At 42.5% G+C, this 15,075-nt stretch overlaps 7 protein-coding genes and 1 long non-coding RNA gene across 11 annotated transcripts in view; 4 read left to right on the top strand and 4 right to left on the bottom strand.

The window, feature by feature from the left end:
* LOC136185283 (heat shock factor protein-like) overlaps nucleotides 1-1,727 on the top strand; it is a 2,966-nt gene extending 1,239 nt beyond the window's left edge. The window contains exons 6-12 of the mRNA XM_065972384.1: nucleotides 17-186; nucleotides 268-340; nucleotides 401-604; nucleotides 663-699; nucleotides 756-852; nucleotides 922-966; nucleotides 1,029-1,727. Coding sequence (XP_065828456.1) covers nucleotides 17-186; nucleotides 268-340; nucleotides 401-604; nucleotides 663-699; nucleotides 756-852; nucleotides 922-966; nucleotides 1,029-1,172 — 770 coding nt within the window. The 3' untranslated portion in view covers nucleotides 1,173-1,727. The remainder of the gene's footprint in view (nucleotides 1-16; nucleotides 187-267; nucleotides 341-400; nucleotides 605-662; nucleotides 700-755; nucleotides 853-921; nucleotides 967-1,028) is intronic.
* LOC136185282 (beta-catenin-like protein 1) lies at nucleotides 1,253-3,774 on the bottom strand. The gene is made up of 16 exons (XM_065972383.1): nucleotides 3,646-3,774; nucleotides 3,472-3,578; nucleotides 3,271-3,410; nucleotides 3,128-3,225; nucleotides 2,982-3,075; nucleotides 2,841-2,932; nucleotides 2,698-2,770; nucleotides 2,590-2,648; nucleotides 2,389-2,537; nucleotides 2,200-2,332; nucleotides 2,098-2,143; nucleotides 1,946-2,043; nucleotides 1,807-1,878; nucleotides 1,630-1,749; nucleotides 1,499-1,571; nucleotides 1,253-1,433 (listed from the first exon to the last, which is right to left on the bottom strand). Exons 1-16 carry the CDS (start codon nucleotides 3,760-3,762, stop codon nucleotides 1,345-1,347), a joined length of 1,560 nt encoding a protein of 519 aa, XP_065828455.1. The 5' UTR covers nucleotides 3,763-3,774; the 3' UTR covers nucleotides 1,253-1,344.
* Nucleotides 3,775-3,798: 24 nt separating this feature from the next.
* Nucleotides 3,799-6,608, top strand: LOC136185278 (squamous cell carcinoma antigen recognized by T-cells 3-like). The gene is made up of 3 exons (XM_065972378.1): nucleotides 3,799-4,416; nucleotides 4,471-5,109; nucleotides 5,161-6,608. The coding sequence occupies exons 1-3, from the start codon at nucleotides 3,841-3,843 to the stop codon at nucleotides 6,478-6,480; spliced, it is 2,535 nt and encodes an 844-aa protein (XP_065828450.1). The 5' UTR covers nucleotides 3,799-3,840; the 3' UTR covers nucleotides 6,481-6,608.
* Nucleotides 6,450-7,420, bottom strand: LOC136185286 (solute carrier family 66 member 2-like). Of its 2 annotated transcripts, XM_065972391.1 has the most exons (4): nucleotides 7,062-7,420; nucleotides 6,783-6,999; nucleotides 6,628-6,730; nucleotides 6,450-6,583 (listed from the first exon to the last, which is right to left on the bottom strand). In XM_065972391.1, exons 1-4 carry the CDS (start codon nucleotides 7,414-7,416, stop codon nucleotides 6,578-6,580), a joined length of 681 nt encoding a protein of 226 aa, XP_065828463.1. In that variant the 5' UTR covers nucleotides 7,417-7,420; the 3' UTR covers nucleotides 6,450-6,577. The 2 variants fall into 2 exon arrangements, with proteins under 2 accessions (XP_065828463.1, XP_065828462.1); XM_065972390.1 differs by having other exon boundaries at nucleotides 6,450-6,730.
* Nucleotides 7,408-8,857, top strand: LOC136184608 (tRNA-specific adenosine deaminase 1-like). The gene is made up of 5 exons (XM_065971516.1): nucleotides 7,408-7,702; nucleotides 7,765-8,372; nucleotides 8,434-8,530; nucleotides 8,582-8,644; nucleotides 8,695-8,857. The coding sequence occupies exons 1-5, from the start codon at nucleotides 7,443-7,445 to the stop codon at nucleotides 8,855-8,857; spliced, it is 1,191 nt and encodes a 396-aa protein (XP_065827588.1). The 5' UTR covers nucleotides 7,408-7,442.
* Nucleotides 8,664-9,536, bottom strand: LOC136185289 (uncharacterized). The gene is made up of 5 exons (XM_065972394.1): nucleotides 9,460-9,536; nucleotides 9,349-9,404; nucleotides 9,218-9,296; nucleotides 9,060-9,153; nucleotides 8,664-9,013 (listed from the first exon to the last, which is right to left on the bottom strand). The coding sequence occupies exons 1-5, from the start codon at nucleotides 9,491-9,493 to the stop codon at nucleotides 8,899-8,901; spliced, it is 378 nt and encodes a 125-aa protein (XP_065828466.1). The 5' UTR covers nucleotides 9,494-9,536; the 3' UTR covers nucleotides 8,664-8,898.
* On the top strand, nucleotides 9,222-14,800 carry LOC136185276 (uncharacterized). 3 transcript variants are annotated; one of them, XM_065972376.1, is made up of 29 exons: nucleotides 9,223-9,792; nucleotides 9,860-10,079; nucleotides 10,128-10,213; nucleotides 10,269-10,382; nucleotides 10,449-10,538; nucleotides 10,593-10,670; nucleotides 10,717-10,773; nucleotides 10,831-10,905; nucleotides 10,956-11,015; nucleotides 11,067-11,145; nucleotides 11,200-11,351; nucleotides 11,408-11,521; nucleotides 11,572-11,669; nucleotides 11,731-11,896; nucleotides 11,951-12,055; nucleotides 12,107-12,195; nucleotides 12,260-12,387; nucleotides 12,443-12,618; nucleotides 12,674-13,049; nucleotides 13,104-13,247; nucleotides 13,304-13,361; nucleotides 13,416-13,470; nucleotides 13,529-13,607; nucleotides 13,661-13,843; nucleotides 13,898-13,960; nucleotides 14,015-14,169; nucleotides 14,217-14,361; nucleotides 14,408-14,518; nucleotides 14,582-14,800. In XM_065972376.1, exons 1-29 carry the CDS (start codon nucleotides 9,605-9,607, stop codon nucleotides 14,696-14,698), a joined length of 3,561 nt encoding a protein of 1,186 aa, XP_065828448.1. In that variant the 5' UTR covers nucleotides 9,223-9,604; the 3' UTR covers nucleotides 14,699-14,800. The 3 variants fall into 3 exon arrangements, with proteins under 3 accessions (XP_065828446.1, XP_065828448.1, XP_065828447.1); XM_065972374.1 differs by having other exon boundaries at nucleotides 9,222-9,792; nucleotides 9,860-10,213; XM_065972375.1 differs by having other exon boundaries at nucleotides 9,860-10,213; nucleotides 14,226-14,361.
* On the bottom strand, nucleotides 14,688-15,063 carry LOC136185291 (uncharacterized). Its single transcript, XR_010669508.1, has 2 exons — nucleotides 14,923-15,063; nucleotides 14,688-14,877 (listed from the first exon to the last, which is right to left on the bottom strand). It is a non-coding gene; the product is annotated as an uncharacterized lncRNA (long non-coding RNA).
* Between the last annotated feature and the right edge of the window lie 12 nt (nucleotides 15,064-15,075).

The following is a 15,075-nucleotide window of genomic DNA, read 5'->3' as shown; positions in this document are numbered from 1 at the left end:
GGAAGCGGAAGTGGCGTCGCTGATGATAATCGTTATCCACATCGATTGGGTCCTGGAGCTTCAGTCGAAGGCGATGAAACAAATCTTTATTACGTTTCATCATTGCCGTCACCAGCAAGGGAAACGGCGTCTCTGCTGCCAAGTGACGTATTGAGTGGCGGCGGCGGCGGCGGCGGCGGCGAAATGGTATGACGGGCTCTCCCTGCTCTTAGTTTCTTTTTTTTAAAAGAGAAACCCCCTTTGCTTGTCTTTGCGTGTGTGTTACAGGATGCTCTTCTGAAATCGGCTGCTACAAGCAGTGGCAACATAACGACATTTCCAACAGAGCTTGCTCTTTCACGTAAGAAACGACAATTTGGTCTCTTTCTCTCGTCCTCATCCCGTGTCGAATTGAATTCAGTTGCAGAAGATAGTGACGTATCATCTCATCCCATTCCTCAATTGTCTCAATTGTCTCAATTGTCTCAATTGCCCATGATCACCGCCGACTCAGCGCCGTCCCATTCCTCTACGGCACTTTTACCCACTTCAACGGGTGGAAGTATTCTACAGCATATTCTCGGAAGTGTTCATGGCGATACTGATGATGAAATCGCCAGAAAAAGTAACAATAACAAAGATGGAATTGAAGAAGAAGGGTACATAATACTTTTGTTTTTTAGATACATTGGATACGGACAGTGGACTTGCAGCAGACACGTTCGTCATTATCGTCGTCGTAATACGTATTGATTCAATTCGTTGTTTCTTTGTAGTAATGCACTGTCTGAGCACCTTGACCATGTGGACACGGGCTTGAGTTCTGTTAAATCAATGTTTAATCATACGATTGACCCACTATTGTTGCAAGAGGTACAACAATGCGCTTAGGTCGCCGCTTTAATTAATTAATTAATTAATTAATTAATATTCCTATTTTAGCTTTTTTCTGATCAGCCTGGACTTGCCTTGGATCCCAATTCAGAGGTGCTTCAAGAGTCAAAAACTAATTCTAACCTCCCTAAGTTGTGGCACTAATGTATGTGTAGATGATGCTTGACTCCCTTTCATCTGGTGAAACGCCGTCCGAAGAACAAGTGTCCAACTTGAGAGAGATGATGGACGCGCAGGGCTTGCGTCTTCTTCCCTTGGCTACGCACGAGCAAAAGAAGGAAGAGAAATCGTCATCATAAGGAAAGAGAGCAAGAATGTGAGCTCTTTTTCACAGTACACGACTACTACTTCGTTTGTATGATTGGGGGGAAGGATATCAAGAATCATAATTGCTTCTTCGTCTAGCAGTGTTGAGTAGAGTACAATTGAAATAAAGCTCCCCCCCTCCCGTCCCTTGATTGTTGTTCGAAATCAAAGCTGAGCTGTTAGAGTGAGAATTCGATTCTTTTCTGTCTCTCTTTCCTCTTCGTTTTCAGGGTCGCCTACATTCTCAGCATATTCTAAAGAAAAAGAAAAGACGTCATGTGCATGACGGCTAACCAATCATGAATGAGCAGACCCCAACCGGTAAGAATCTTCTTGATGTCTTCTATGGGCATCTTTTTCTGATTGAGAATCGTTCGAACACGTTGATTAGCCTGCACTTGTAATTGAACCGGCTGGCCGACTGGTAGTGTTTTCAATTAACAAACTTACACTTGGTGGACCTTGCACGCAAACTTCCCCAATAATGTAGCTAACAAGTTGCAGAACAAAGAGCCCACTGTCGAGTTTCCTTAGATAAAGTTCGTCCGCTTCCTCAGCTGCACGATTTTCCTGCCCCCAAACAACAAATACAAACGATACAAGTATGATGATGATGATTATCATTACGTCAAGATTATCGTCGTCAACTTGACGTACTTTTGTTGAGTATTTAAAATTGAGTTCCATTAGACGTTCCACCTAACAAAGTACGACCAGAAAATCGTGCCCCGGAAAATGGGGGCTTCTTTTATTTTCTCCCCCGTACTTTGAGACAGTCGTTTTCTTCAAATTTTTGAAACAATCGCGTTCGATTAGCAACCGTCGCATTTTTTATGAGCGATGCAACGATTGCACAAACGTGTTCTTTTAATTAATTAAAATTTAGAGAACTGAATTCAATTGTCATTCGCGGCGCACCTTCGTATTCTGACTCGCTTAAACCCTTTTTGCTTTTCTTGGGAGTCTGGCACGCACGACTATTATATATACAGTAGAGATTGATCAACTAATTTCTCTAACTTTCATAAAATGCGGAAAGAAACTTCCCAGTCCTCCTATTTCAATAAATGCGTTGCAATTACTTGCACCTTCGACGCCAGTCAGAGCGTGGTTTAAGACTTTCAGTGCCCCGTTACGAGAACTTTTCTTTTCTCTGTAAAACCGTACTTCTAGCTATTTAGTTAGTTACTTACTTACTTTGTCATTTACCGTAGCATAATTATCATCAATTGAAGCCCTTCGCCTTCCAAGAATTTCTCTCGATTTTCCTTTGTCATTAGTGAAAGACAGAGGCAGTCAAACAGATTTTCCATTAATTCAGTTTCTTCAGACGATTGCGGATCTCGACGCTTATAATACTAAAAATACGTGTAACACGCTTAGGGTGAAAATAGACCGCCGAATATTTACAGAAACAGATTGCAGTAGGGCATCAATGCCATTCAATTCGCCGACACATAGTCTATTCGCTATAAGGTACACTGAATAATAGTTTCCATGTAAACTGACTAGACTCGCCTTTTTCATTCTGTAGAAGAATCGCAAGAACTTCGCTGGCATAAAGTTTGTTTGCATCAAATCCTCGCGTAGCCTAAATAGCAACGTCCGTCATCTATAATAGTATATACCCGTTCCGTTGCGTCGCGTCTGCATGCTCGTACCCGAAGTCGTTGTAGAATCCAAGCGAGTAAGCCTTGTTCTGTGGCAAGTTTGGCCAATTCTGGTCGAAATTCAGTCATATTTTCAATCACTCCTACAGATAGAGTTTGAAGACGAAGACGTTTGTGTCTCTAATTTCGCACCCAATGCATTGTGTACGCCGTCTGAGTCTTCTTTGATTGTCTCATCTAGTCGTTGAAGATTTTGCACAAGTAAAGCAATCACTTGTCCGTCCACCTAAATTCATATTCTCATCATATACACAGGGGGTCTCGAGACGAATGCACACCAAAGTGTCAATGAGTTCTTGAGCTCCCTCTTCACTTTCAGTCAACGCATCAACATCCGTCAATTCTTGAATCAAATCAATGACAGCAATTGCAATATCTAACCAACCAACCAATAGCTACCACCAAAGTTACACTATTATACCGGAATTTTCATGAGTCAAAAGTCCGAGAAGAGAAGTGACTGCATTCAAATTGACAACAAGCGGATACAATTCTGGAACTGTAGCAATTGCGTGCAATTCTTCCAATCCCGTATGCAATTCCAATTCAGACTCCATAAATCTAAACAACACAATCTAATCAGAGCAGTCGACTAAAGCCGGTCTTTTAGTAAACTTGATACTTTTCTGGATTGTCGGGAAATTTAATTCTCATTTCTTGGTTTTTTAGACTGCGCTTTTCAAAAGCAAGAATGAGACGTCGAACAGCACTCGCATCCAAAACATCGTCCTTAATTAAAGAAGAAGAGAGAAGCCAATTCCTTCCAGCAAAAAAAGGAAACGAATAAGAGGGGAACCTGTCCGTGCTGTTCAACCATCCTTAGAAGATTCTCGTCGATGTCGTCTGGCATTCTGCTCCTCTTCGCTAGCGGAGCTAAATTCTCTTCGTCGACGGAACCACTTCTTTTCGACATCTCTTCGCGATCGCTGCGTAAAAGTGCGCAGAGAGACACGAGTCGAGTGCGCACGTTCTCTACAAAAAAAGCGAAAGAATGGAAGAAGAGGGTTCCCCGCCGCCACAATCGCCGTCATCATCTTCTTCTTCTGATGACGACAGCGAAATGGAGACAACCGCCGCCGCCGCGGTAGAATTGGACGAAGAAACGAAAGCAGAAGTTGAGCGCTTAGAAGCGGCAATCAGCGAATCTCCCTATTACTACGATTATCACGTTTCTCTCATCAAATGCTTGCGTCAATCGACGGAAAGAGAAAAGCTACGGATCGCTCGAGAACGCATGAGCAAAGTTTTTCCACTAACCGAAGAACTTTGGCTTCAATGGATTGCAGATGAGCAAATGAACGACGATGATGACGACGATCATCATCTTCACTCGTTCATCGAAAGTCTTTACGAAAAAGCCGTTCGAGATTATATGAGTGCACGAATTTGGTTGAATTATTGCAAATTCGTGATGCAACGAATGAAAGAAGGTCAATGCACAATTGATGGAGTTCGAAAGATTTTCGAACGGGCCATCACAGCCGTTGGTTTGCACGTAAGAAGAGGAGGAGACGTATGGGATGCCTATCGGGAATTTGAATCCATTGTCCTCGAATCTGTCAAACAAGTACACAACAATAATTAATTATATACTTCATAGTTCACCTCCTATTTTGTTCAGGTTTCTCATGGTGATGACGTCGACTCTCAAGTGCAGCGAGTCGCCAATTTGTACAAGCGCCAATTGAGCGTTCCCCTTGCTGGCATGGAATCTACAATGACGGAATTTCAATCGTGGGCAAAGGAGACTTCTCTGTCGTCTGACGTCGATAATTACACTCGCGGATATCAAAGAGCATTTGAAGCGTATAACAAGTGCCGCGTCTTCGAAGAGACGTTAACTGGAGAAGGATCACACCTCGACGAATACAAAGCATACATTGAACACGAAATAAAAGGAGGAGATCCAGCTCGAGTTCAATGCATCTACGAACGCTGTCTTGCTTCCAATTGTCTCGTTCCCGAAATGTGGGTCGCGTATACAGAGTATGTTGAGCAGAATTTGAAAATTAAGGACATTGTTTTGAACTGTCACGAGAAGTCCGTTCGCAATTGTCCTTGGGTTGCCTTGCTCTGGCAGAATTACATGTCCGCTCTCGAGCAATACGACGGCAAAGACAAGGAGAAAATAGAGAAAGTGCTCGAAGAAAGTTTGCTCTGTGCTGGCGCCAGTGATCCGCTTGGATTGTGGACGTCCTATTTGGATGCGTTGTGGCGAAGAATAAGAGACTCGTCACCTGACGCTCAAGCTATCATACGTGTACGTCTACGTACTCTGTTACATAATTGAGAATTGATTTTTTTCCTGTAGAATGCGTACAAACGAGCCATCGATTTTTGCAGCGGAGCCAATTCAACGTCTTCACTCAAACGCACACTGGCCTCCATCGAAGCGAAGCTTGGCAATTTGACGGAAGTCGTTCGACTGTGGGAGGAAGTGATGAGTGAAGGAGGACATCGAAAGGAGGCAGAAATGTGGATAGAATATGTTAGCACAGTGCGACGATGTGGTGACGTTACAACGCCGGAAAAAATTCGAAAATTGCTGCGCGAAGGAGTCGTGAGAAGCAGCGACAATCCGAGTCGAATTTGCGACGCATTGCTTGCCTTTGAAAGAATCGAAGGATCGATAAACGACTGGAAAGAATCGAAAGAGAAATGTAGGAAAAAAATGAAAGAAATGGAGGAAAGAGAGACGAAAAGAAAAGAGAAAGAGGAGAGGAGTCGAAAGGGGACAAAGAGAAAGAAGGATGCGGAGAACGAGTCCAACATAGAAGAGAAAAACGAGAAGAAGAAGAGGAAGCAGATGAAATTTGTGAAAGAGGGTGAAGGAGCTGCTGCTGATGAGTCAGAAGCATTGAAAGATGACGTCACCGCTCCCAACACAGCTTCTGCTACTCAGACAAGAAGAGACTTTGATCCAGATCGCACAGCCTTTGTTAGCAATTTGCTCTTCGACGTCACAGAAGACGAACTGAAGGCTCACTTCAATGATTGTGATATTAATGAAATTCACATTGTCAGAGATTTCAAATTCAAATTGAAGAATTACGCCTACGTGGAGTTTTCCAAATCAGATGACGTCAAAAAGGCTCTACAACTGGATAGAAAAGATCTCAACGGAAAGTCGGTTTTCGTGTCAGAATATGGAAAATCGAAAAAAAGTGCCGCTACAAAACCGAGATACCCGGACCGATTATCCGAAACGACCGTTTTCGTTTCCAACCTCAAATTCACTTCAACTCGAGACGAAATCAAGGAACTGTTCGAAAAGCACGGAAGCGTAAAGGAAGTGAGAAAAACGCTGGATGGAAAAGGACGTCCCAGAGGGTTTGCTTACGTCGAATTCGAAGAAGCGGCATCAGCTCGAGCAGCGATACGAAATCTGGATAATTTGCTCTTCAAAGGAAGACCCCTATGCGTCGCTCTCTCAAATCCTCCCGCTAAAGGAGCAGGAGGCCAAGCGGCTGAAAGGAAACCGGCGGCGCCGGAGGCGGACGCATCAAGAAGAAAACGCCCTCATTTGAGTCTTGTACCGCGTACCGTGCAAAGAAAAGGGCCACCTGCACCCGAAGCGACAACTACGGGTAAGAAAATGTCTAACGCTGATTTTCGAAAGTTCATTTCATAACTACGTATCGCCGCCGCGAATCATATGAATTTTGTTTTGTTTTGTTTAGGCTTGTGTGCCTATACTGTGTTTGCTTGTTAGAACGGGTGGAAGAGCGTTATTTCTGTAATAGACGACTTGCGCTAGAATTGCAATGTCTATGCTCACTTGAATGGAGCCACAAATCCAGAATTGCTTGGGAGCTTGTCTTGCAAGGAAATAGCCCGTCTTGAACAGATCTCCCACTGTCCAGCAAAGAGGCATACTAATACTAGAAAAGGACTACCATCTGATTAAAGAGAAAAGAGGTGACTTGCTCTCACTTCATTCCTTGCGTTGATTTGTTGCTGAAATTCTTCAGAAATTGAGGCAATCCTAATGAAGCCTCCATGAGAAGAGAAGCAAAGCCAAGGAATTCAACGTAAAGGCTGTTATTGACAAAGAGAAAGGTGACAAAAGCCAATGTACCAGTGAAAATAGCGAGAAACATGAGATAGTCATTGATGTGACCCCAATTCCAAAAGTCATTCAAGTCAAAATCTAAGAAAACAAATGAGACACACCCACTTCTAGACACGCCCACGCGTACCACGCCCACCCACCGGTGAACGATGACGTTCTTTTGTATGAAGGCGAAGAGGATTCGTGTCGAACTTGAACGCATAATTTGAGCAAAACGATCATCGTAGCGATCATTATGACGCTCTGAGCGAGAAGAGGAAGTTCGTAGTACGTTCCAAACCAGAAGAGAATGCGTAGAATATTGGCAATTAAAAGAACGAAACAAACGAACGTCGAAAATCCTTCGGCATTTCGAAGACGACGAATTTGCTGATACTGGGGAATAAATGGTACAACTCCACCAAATATCATCGCTCCAGATGCAGTCCACGACACAATAAGGCCGACATAAGAGGACGAAGAGAAGAAGGAGTCGGACTCAGCTGCGGCAGCCATCTTGTTTTTAACGCACGTTAAAAACGATGAATTTGAGCGAACGAATCGCTCGACTTTGTCTCGATCAATACAAAAGCCTGCCTAGAAGAGGAAAACCGGAAGAGAAGAGCGAATGGACGCTATTGGCTGGAATCGTGCGCGTCGTTGAAGAAGAAAAGAATGAAAAGTGTCAAGTCGTCGCATTGGGAACGGGAACGAAATGCATTGGAGCAGCGAAAATGACGAAAACAGGAACTATGATCAATGATAGTCATGCTGAAATAATCGCAAGACGAGCTTTTCTACGGTTGGATCATGGGATGGGATGGGGATGCATGGGGGCGTGGTCTTAATCATTTCTCCTTTTAGATATCTCTACGGTCAAATTGACTGTGCACTTTCATCTCGTCCGTCTGACTTTGACGTCATCTCAGAAACGCAAAAATGCGTGCAGAAAAAATCAGTATCTTACCACATATACACAACGGGAATTCCTTGTGGAGATGCCGCTATTTTTCCACTTTCCGTCTCCGACTCTCCCTCAGAATCGTCACATCCAGCAAAATATCAACGCCTAGATTTGCATTTGACAGGAGCCAAAAGCACACAATCAGATCCCTCCTCGTCGTCGTCGTCGTCATCATTGCTTGGCATTGGAAGAACGAAACCAGGTCGAGGATATCCCACTCAAAGTATGTCGTGCAGCGATAAAATTGCTCGATGGAACGTCTTGGGAATACAAGGAGCATTGCTGATGAATTTTCTTCAACGACCCGTTTATATAGAGTCTTTGGTAGTTGGGTTAGGTGACCAGTTGGAGAAAGATTCAATTTTGGAAGCACTTAGACGGGCTTTAGTAGAAAGAGTAGCCAACGTCAATGTAGATGATCCATATAAGGTCAATGAAATGAAAGTAGTTTTGTCAAAACAAACATTGGAAGGAATGAATCCAATGACCACTAGACCATCTAATTCAGGTGAAACAGTAACAATAATCCTTCTACAGACAGTAAAATGTCTCTCTTTCAAAAAAAATAGCAATTATTTGGTGTTTTGATCCTCCACTTCATCAAGTCTCCGTTTTGGGACGAAAACAGGGTGCAACAAAAAAGACATACGACTCAGCAAACTCTCAGTTAATTCCTATCTAAAGACAGACAATGAGCAGGCACTTATCTCTATCTAGGTGTTTCATATCAAAGGCAAGTCTCTTTGTGACATTCAAGGCAACAATTGAAGCAAAACGGCGGTGAGAATGATTTACAGCATAAATTGTGAAACATTTATTTTAGATAACAGATACAAGCAAGAGGACATAAAAGAAGAGCAAGTGAAAGTGAAAGACAAAACATACTGGGAATGGAAGAGAGAGAATAAATCTTATGAAAAAGCGCGTCTTTCTTTCTTACACTACTTTACCGATTGGCTAAGCATGGATGAAGAATATGAAAAGTTTGTCTGATGATGATGACATCGGCGACAGCGAAAGAAATTCTATTCTATCTATGCCGACGTCATGACGACGTCACTTCCACCAAATGTATTTTCACCGCTGTAAGAAATGTAGAGAAAGCCATCCTCATCTTTGTGCTCTTCGTAAATACTTCCCATCGTGGCACTAACAAAACCGTTAATTAATTAATTAATTAATTAATCGTTTTTACCTTGCAGTGGGAAGGACTCGATTGACAAAAAGGAACATGGCTTTTTCGGGCGCTAATTGAATTCGCTTTCGAATGATGTACATAAATTGAGCGACTAGACAAAGTAGAAAGAAGCGCCTGTTTGTCGTTACAAGTGCCCGGATAACGTTTAACTTTACCCGAAAGATCGGAAGGAACGAGAAACTTTCGCTTGTCGATTTCGGGAATGTTTGATCGCGGCGCTTTTTCCACGACGACCTAAGACGAACGGTGACGTGAAAGGCGAGCGAAGGGAGGCGAAAATGCTCACGGGAATGCGATCGGGGTATTTGCCACGAATTTTCGACGACTCTTGGAGTCGCGTTTCTACAGAGAACCCCTTATCAACGAGGAAGAAAGAAATTCAAGTCGATAAAGCCACCAAACGAATGTTCTTCCTTGAACTTCCACTTCATGACGACGATGCAAAAGACATGTGACGAGCGATGATGTCACAACGTGCCTTTCGCGCATGCTTTCTCACCATCCCACGTGACGTGAGCCACTGATGATGACGTGCAGTAAAAATGCAAGATAGCGGCGGCGAAGGACCGAGACGTCGTCGCCGCCGCCGCCGCGATTATGCTTTTCTTGACGACGAATCAATTCTTCTTCTGGAGAAATTGAACGCAACGGCACCAGCGGCGGCCTCAACAATCTCAAAACTGCCAATGTCGAAAATCAGGGACCAGCAATTTCATCTAAAGTATCTCAGGTTAGAAAAAGAAACTCGAGTGAGTGAGTGAGTGACGACGATCGATGGATCGATCGATCGATTGCAGAGCAATTCGCTATTACGAAGCGAGATTGGCATTGACGTCTTTACTAAATTGGCATGCTATTTGTCAATCTCGAGCAGCCGTTGCTAAGCAAATCTACGCAAGATCTTTGCTAAAAAAAGGAATGGACGCATTGGCATGGGCAGTGAGAAAATCTCGACAAAAGAAAAATAGTTTTTCAATGATCGCCGCAGAAAAACTCAAAAGGCGCGCTTTTTCATCGGTACCTAATTCTAATAAGCGTTTATCTCGACTGTATCCTCCCCCAAAGTGGCATAGAAAATGGAGTGAGAGAAGACAGGAGAGAAGAGAGGAGACATTTTTTCATTGGAAACGGTTAACTTTATTGAAAGTCAAGTCAGTGAAGGAGATGTACTAAATTGGCGTTCCACTAACTTTTCTTCTTGTCTAGATTGAAACACTTTATTTATGTGAAATCTTTTGATATCTCCGGCCAAGTTTTTGGTCGGTGGAAAATCGCCTGTGGACGAAAAATTCAATGTAGGGTGGCCAGTCAATATTATGAGTAATAAATAAATAAATAAATAAATACACCACCATGGGGTTGATTATTCTTGGGGGAATGATTTAGTAAAAAATCGCTTTCTCGCTGCTTTCTACAGTGGCGAAGCAAAAGCGTGACGAGTAGAGAGAAAGAGAACGAGTCAGACGATATGAAAAAGTGAGAGATTATATTGTAATTGACCTTATGGTGACTGACTCTGTGTCTCTTCAGACGACGAATCCTTCTTTCCTACTTTACAACAATGCGACGTTTGCTACACAAGTCAATCATCGCCGATTGTCATCAGCGGTACGAGAGTAGGATTAATAATTAATTAATTAATAATGCCCCAAAGAATGGTCTTGATGAGAAAGATGTTTTGTGGATGGACCTGCTGGTCACTTCTCTCCAGGTAATTAAATACGATGTAAGCCAAAGGGGGTAAATAGCCCAAGTGTACCATAATTAGGATTGAAAGGGAGAAACGCGAAAATTCTTGCGTCCTCTTTCGCCAATTTCATCTTCTAAGAAATTTCTGGAAATTGTATAGAGTCCCTTTTTCTTTTCAAAAATGACTTTGATTTTAATCATTAGGTGGAAGGAAATGTACAAAAATAGAATTGCTCAACAGTTCCGACGCAGAAGACTTAGAATGTATAATGGATGGTAACGCGCTTCCGCTAACGATTCATTTTGTCATCGTAGATTAACCTTTCGCCACTGGAAAGTAGAATCTCAGTCCAAGTGTCAACTGAGGAGAAGATGGCATCATTTCCGAGAAAACGTGTCAAGTCTTTTTTTTCTTTTGAGAGCTGTACTTTTTACGGGCGTGTTTTAGAACGTGAAAAAACGCTTCTTACTCGTTTGGAGAACAGCGCGTGCGAAACAGAGAGATGAGAGAACTCACGACGCCAACAGAATTGACTGTTTCCTTCAGTGGAAATGTCTTAGAGCATGGAAACGCTACGTATCACAGAAAATTGAGGAAAGGCAAGCGACCCTAGTCTTAGTCTTGTAGTCCGCACGAACGACGTGGCGTTACCTAGAGTTAATTTAAAAATTCAAAAATCGAGACGTCAGATTGACGTCATCAAAAGAAGTTTTTCTGTTTGGAGACGTAAACTTAGGCGAGTTTCCGTTAAAAAGAATGAGCGAGCTGGGTACGTACAGTAGAAACGATTCTATATAGAGAGTCTTAGTATTCTAATAGAAATGCATACTTTCTCTGGAGACGTATGGTCTTCGTTAGACGGCTCGATGAATTGTTTCACATAAAACTAAGTTTGAATCAACGTGAAAAGTTAAGAGGTGTCAATGTGTTGTGTTTACGTGTGACGGTCTTTTGATTTTGATTTTTAACAATGTGTAGCGTGTTTTGGATTCTGGGTCAGATTATTTCGATTGAGAGCGAATCTGTCCAAAATTCAAACCTCCAAAAGGGACCAAATTGCACGAAAGACTTTCCTAAAGTGGAAACGATTAGCAGAAATGATGCCAACAATAAAACAAAAGACGACAAGACTTCTAAAAGAAAAGTACTAGGAGTATACTCAACGAATCAATATCGAAGCTTCGCTGCTTGTTTTTAGAGTGTTTGAGAAATGGAGAAAGATGACTAAAAGACGTAAATCATTACAAATTCAATTAGAGTGCTCTTTCCAGTTCCGATTAAAGATGTTCTTCCGTAAATGGAGGTAGTCTGCTTCCCCGAACGCAAACTGGTTTCTGCATGTTGTTGAGTGTAGAAAAAATGTTGTCAAGGAGACGCTGGTTCGCCGTTCGGTAATGACAAATAATTCAAAACTTCTACAGATGGCTTTTAGCCGTTGGAGAGGTAAGCAACTTTGTTGCATGTGATACAGTCCTATATTTTACCCTCACCTCCTGATTGGTGGCAGCCCACGTGTGCACAGCTAAGAAAGAAAGTCATTTTAGACGCGGATTGCAGCGTAGAAATGTACAGCGCTGTTTCGTTTATTGGAGGAAAAGGCAAGAGGAAGCGAAAAGAAATTGTTTAGCAATAAAGGTAGAAATAGGCAGCTAGTTAATTAATTATAAGGAGACATTCATGCACGTATTAGGCTCGAAAGGAGTTGTTGCTTAGCACATTTTTTGCCAAGTGGCATCATGAGGCGTGCTCAAGCAAACATCGTAACGAATTACTTCTAAAAACGTCGTTGTCGTACTACACCAAAATTAGCCTTAAAAAAGCGACTAAGAAATGGAAGTTGATACTCAAAGTGAAACAGCTGCACAGGCAATCAAAAAAACTAATAAATTTAATGCGTAATTGATTGATTGGGACTAAACAGAAACGCCTGTTATAAAGCGGGACAATCCCTACTGAAATTAGCCTTCAATCGATGGCATCACTTTGTTCAGACAGAGATATCAAGAGAAATTAGTTTCTTTGAATTATCTCTTCTGACGAAGTCGTCTTCAACGGCGAGTTCGGTCACGGGGACTGTACGAAAAAGGTCTCTGGCCCTACAATTGATAGCCCATCTTCGAATGGGTCCCACTGCCGTCGAAGCCTTTTACGCGTGGCTTGATCTTGTTCAAGAGAAAAAGGATGCTAATTTCGCTGTAGAAAGGTTATTGCAAGATAGTTCGCTTCATGCTACGAGAAGGGGATACGTCGTCTGGAAAAGAGAACTGCATAAAATCAGAAAGGCGCGTCGATTTCACGTACGTGTACACGAAACTGCGATCGTGGTCAATTTAATTTGGTTTTCAATGTAGCGTCATTGTGAATTGAAACGTCATTTTGCTTCGTGGACAATGTATTTATATATTCGTCATGAAAAAAAGCAGACGTTAGCTCGAGCAATTGCTTTTCACCGAAAGCAACTTGTGGTAACTCAATTAAACAAGTGGAGACGAATGGTGAGTCGTCTTGGTCAATTAATTAATTAAACTAGGTCCTTGATTCTGTGTCTTAGTTCAGACTTCGTGAATCAAGTCGAATCATGCTAAGGTTTTGGGCACGTTGGTCTAGAGGTACAGTCAACGAAAAGGGCTCATAGATCCGAGTCTCATGTGCGCGTTATTTAGAAGAGAAAATTGTCAGAGACGTGACGAGAAGACGTCACGAAAGTATTCAGTTGACGTATGTCGAAAGAGAATTTGCACTCACTCTCGCAACTGATCCACGATTATATCGCTAGTCATTTTCTTCTCTGGCAAAAGGCCTATCGTGTTGCGTTCAAAGTAAAACGGTTTCGTGAAGCAAGCGAAAATCGAACGGTAATGACTGATCTCCCACTCACTACTATCTACATAATGTCATTGTGGCATAGAGTGTGAGGATATGGTCCGTCTGGAGGATTCAAAGGCGAAAAGTTGCCGTTGAACGGAAAGTTGTAGCAAGCCTGCTTGGAGCTCAGCGTGCCAGACATTTGAGAATTGTCTGGAATACGTGGAAGGCAAAATATTATCATACTTTAGCTGAGAAATTGAATTCTCGTGTCATCCTCCAGAGAGTGAGTTTCAGTCAGTTGTGTTACTACGATATTTTTCCAGCTTTCTACACGCAGTCCTTTTCCTTCTGGAAAGACGTTTTCATAAGAGAGAAGAAGACGCTCGTTCCTCATCCTCTTGTACGTCTGTCCAATAGGAATCAAGCGGGGAGGAACAATATTTGTTTTGTATAGGAGAGATTCTACTTCCGTAAATGGATTGCGGCATGGTTGAAAAGAACGTCAGCAACCGTTTTGGCGCAAACGTTTTTTCAGCAAAAACTTTTACGTAAGTGCGTTGAAAAGTGGCAACGGTCAAATCAAACAGCGCAAGATTCAACCGTGCTAAGGTTCGTTTAAATTTATTTTACGCGGCGCCACATTGGATTTATTGAAGGAGGAGTAGGCTTAGGCTTTTCGTTCATTGGAGGCATCATGCGATATTAGTTAGTCATGAAAGAAAGAGAAACACTAAGTGCTTGGCACAGTCGTGGAGACGTTGGTGTCAAAGATTTGACATAAATCAAACTGCTAAGACGTTGGTACGTGAGCCGCTAACTGCATGCCGCCGGTCACTGTCTTCTTTAGAATCGACATACAACAATTGCTTCTTTCTGGCAACGCTGGAGAATAGCATTTGCACGTAGTAGAGCCGTTAGAAAGGTAGAGCATTTTGAAGAAGTAACGTTTCTGCGAAAAGTGAGCCAGAAGTCTCATAGCCTCTGCGTGTCTACTAAAATATATACACGGTTGCATGTATAGATATTGAGCGCATGGAAAGCTGAATGCAAGGGCAGACGAAGAGAAAGAAAAAGGGATCCGGCGAACCCGTTACTACGTGCTGCGTTTGTACGCTGGAGAAACGGCATCACGTATTAGCTTGATTTTTAATTAGGATAGAAGCTCATACTGTAGCTACTGTCATTTTAATTTTTGAAGCAGGTTTGGAATTATTTTTTATTGAGACTTGCGACGACAACGGCGGCCGGACCGAGCAGACCAGCGGTGATAATAGCCAGTGCAGCGGGTAGAGGAAAAGGATCGAGATTCTTTTCAGTCTACGTAAGTAATTTCAATTTCGCCCTATGAAAGTAAATTTTTACTTGAACACTCGGTGAGCGATTGTGAAGAGTACAAAAGGTTCGCTGTCGCTGAACGAGTCTCGCAAGCCTGTACATGACGGTGATGCAATCGTTGCCAATGCAACGGCCGACGTAATAATTGCCCCTATTAAAATTGTCACGTGATCGAATCTA

This window comes from Oscarella lobularis, chromosome 3, assembly GCF_947507565.1.
Source record: "Oscarella lobularis chromosome 3, ooOscLobu1.1, whole genome shotgun sequence".
In the NCBI taxonomy this organism is placed as follows: Eukaryota; Metazoa; Porifera; class Homoscleromorpha; order Homosclerophorida; family Oscarellidae; genus Oscarella; species Oscarella lobularis.
Note: the sequence above shows the minus strand (reverse complement) of the source record. Positions and strands in the feature narration are given on the sequence as shown.

What these genes read in the sequence shown, in the direction of transcription:
- LOC136185282 (XM_065972383.1), bottom strand. Translation starts at nt 3,762, where the DNA reads ATGTCGAAAAGAAGTGGTTCCGTCGACGAAGAGAATTTAGCTCCGCTA. An exon ending in AAGAACTCATTGACACTTTG is followed by an intron (nt 3,076 to 3,127) that starts GTGTGCATTCGT and finishes ATATGAATTTAG; the next exon opens with GTGGACGGACAAGTGATTGC. An exon ending in GCGTGCAAGGTCCACCAAGT is followed by an intron (nt 1,572 to 1,629) that starts GTAAGTTTGTTA and finishes TTACAAGTGCAG; the next exon opens with GCTAATCAACGTGTTCGAAC.
- LOC136185278 (XM_065972378.1), top strand. Translation starts at nt 3,841, where the DNA reads ATGGAAGAAGAGGGTTCCCCGCCGCCACAATCGCCGTCATCATCTTCT. An exon ending in TCCTCGAATCTGTCAAACAA is followed by an intron (nt 4,417 to 4,470) that starts GTACACAACAAT and finishes TATTTTGTTCAG; the next exon opens with GTTTCTCATGGTGATGACGT. An exon ending in ACGCTCAAGCTATCATACGT is followed by an intron (nt 5,110 to 5,160) that starts GTACGTCTACGT and finishes TTTTTCCTGTAG; the next exon opens with AATGCGTACAAACGAGCCAT.
- LOC136185286 (XM_065972390.1), bottom strand. Translation starts at nt 7,416, where the DNA reads ATGGCTGCCGCAGCTGAGTCCGACTCCTTCTTCTCTTCGTCCTCTTAT. An exon ending in AAGAACGTCATCGTTCACCG is followed by an intron (nt 7,000 to 7,061) that starts GTGGGTGGGCGT and finishes TTGTTTTCTTAG; the next exon opens with ATTTTGACTTGAATGACTTT. An exon ending in AAATCAACGCAAGGAATGAA is followed by an intron (nt 6,731 to 6,782) that starts GTGAGAGCAAGT and finishes GTCCTTTTCTAG; the next exon opens with TATTAGTATGCCTCTTTGCT.
- LOC136184608 (XM_065971516.1), top strand. Translation starts at nt 7,443, where the DNA reads ATGAATTTGAGCGAACGAATCGCTCGACTTTGTCTCGATCAATACAAA. An exon ending in GCAAGACGAGCTTTTCTACG is followed by an intron (nt 7,703 to 7,764) that starts GTTGGATCATGG and finishes TTCTCCTTTTAG; the next exon opens with ATATCTCTACGGTCAAATTG. An exon ending in ACAATTGAAGCAAAACGGCG is followed by an intron (nt 8,645 to 8,694) that starts GTGAGAATGATT and finishes TTTAGATAACAG; the next exon opens with ATACAAGCAAGAGGACATAA.
- LOC136185289 (XM_065972394.1), bottom strand. Translation starts at nt 9,493, where the DNA reads ATGAAGTGGAAGTTCAAGGAAGAACATTCGTTTG. An exon ending in CAAGGAAGAACATTCGTTTG is followed by an intron (nt 9,405 to 9,459) that starts GTGGCTTTATCG and finishes GGTTCTCTGTAG; the next exon opens with AAACGCGACTCCAAGAGTCG. An exon ending in CGAGTCCTTCCCACTGCAAG is followed by an intron (nt 9,014 to 9,059) that starts GTAAAAACGATT and finishes CGGTTTTGTTAG; the next exon opens with TGCCACGATGGGAAGTATTT.
- LOC136185276 (XM_065972374.1), top strand. Translation starts at nt 9,605, where the DNA reads ATGCAAGATAGCGGCGGCGAAGGACCGAGACGTCGTCGCCGCCGCCGC. An exon ending in ATCGCCGATTGTCATCAGCG is followed by an intron (nt 10,671 to 10,716) that starts GTACGAGAGTAG and finishes AATGCCCCAAAG; the next exon opens with AATGGTCTTGATGAGAAAGA. An exon ending in CTAAGAAATTTCTGGAAATT is followed by an intron (nt 10,906 to 10,955) that starts GTATAGAGTCCC and finishes TTTAATCATTAG; the next exon opens with GTGGAAGGAAATGTACAAAA.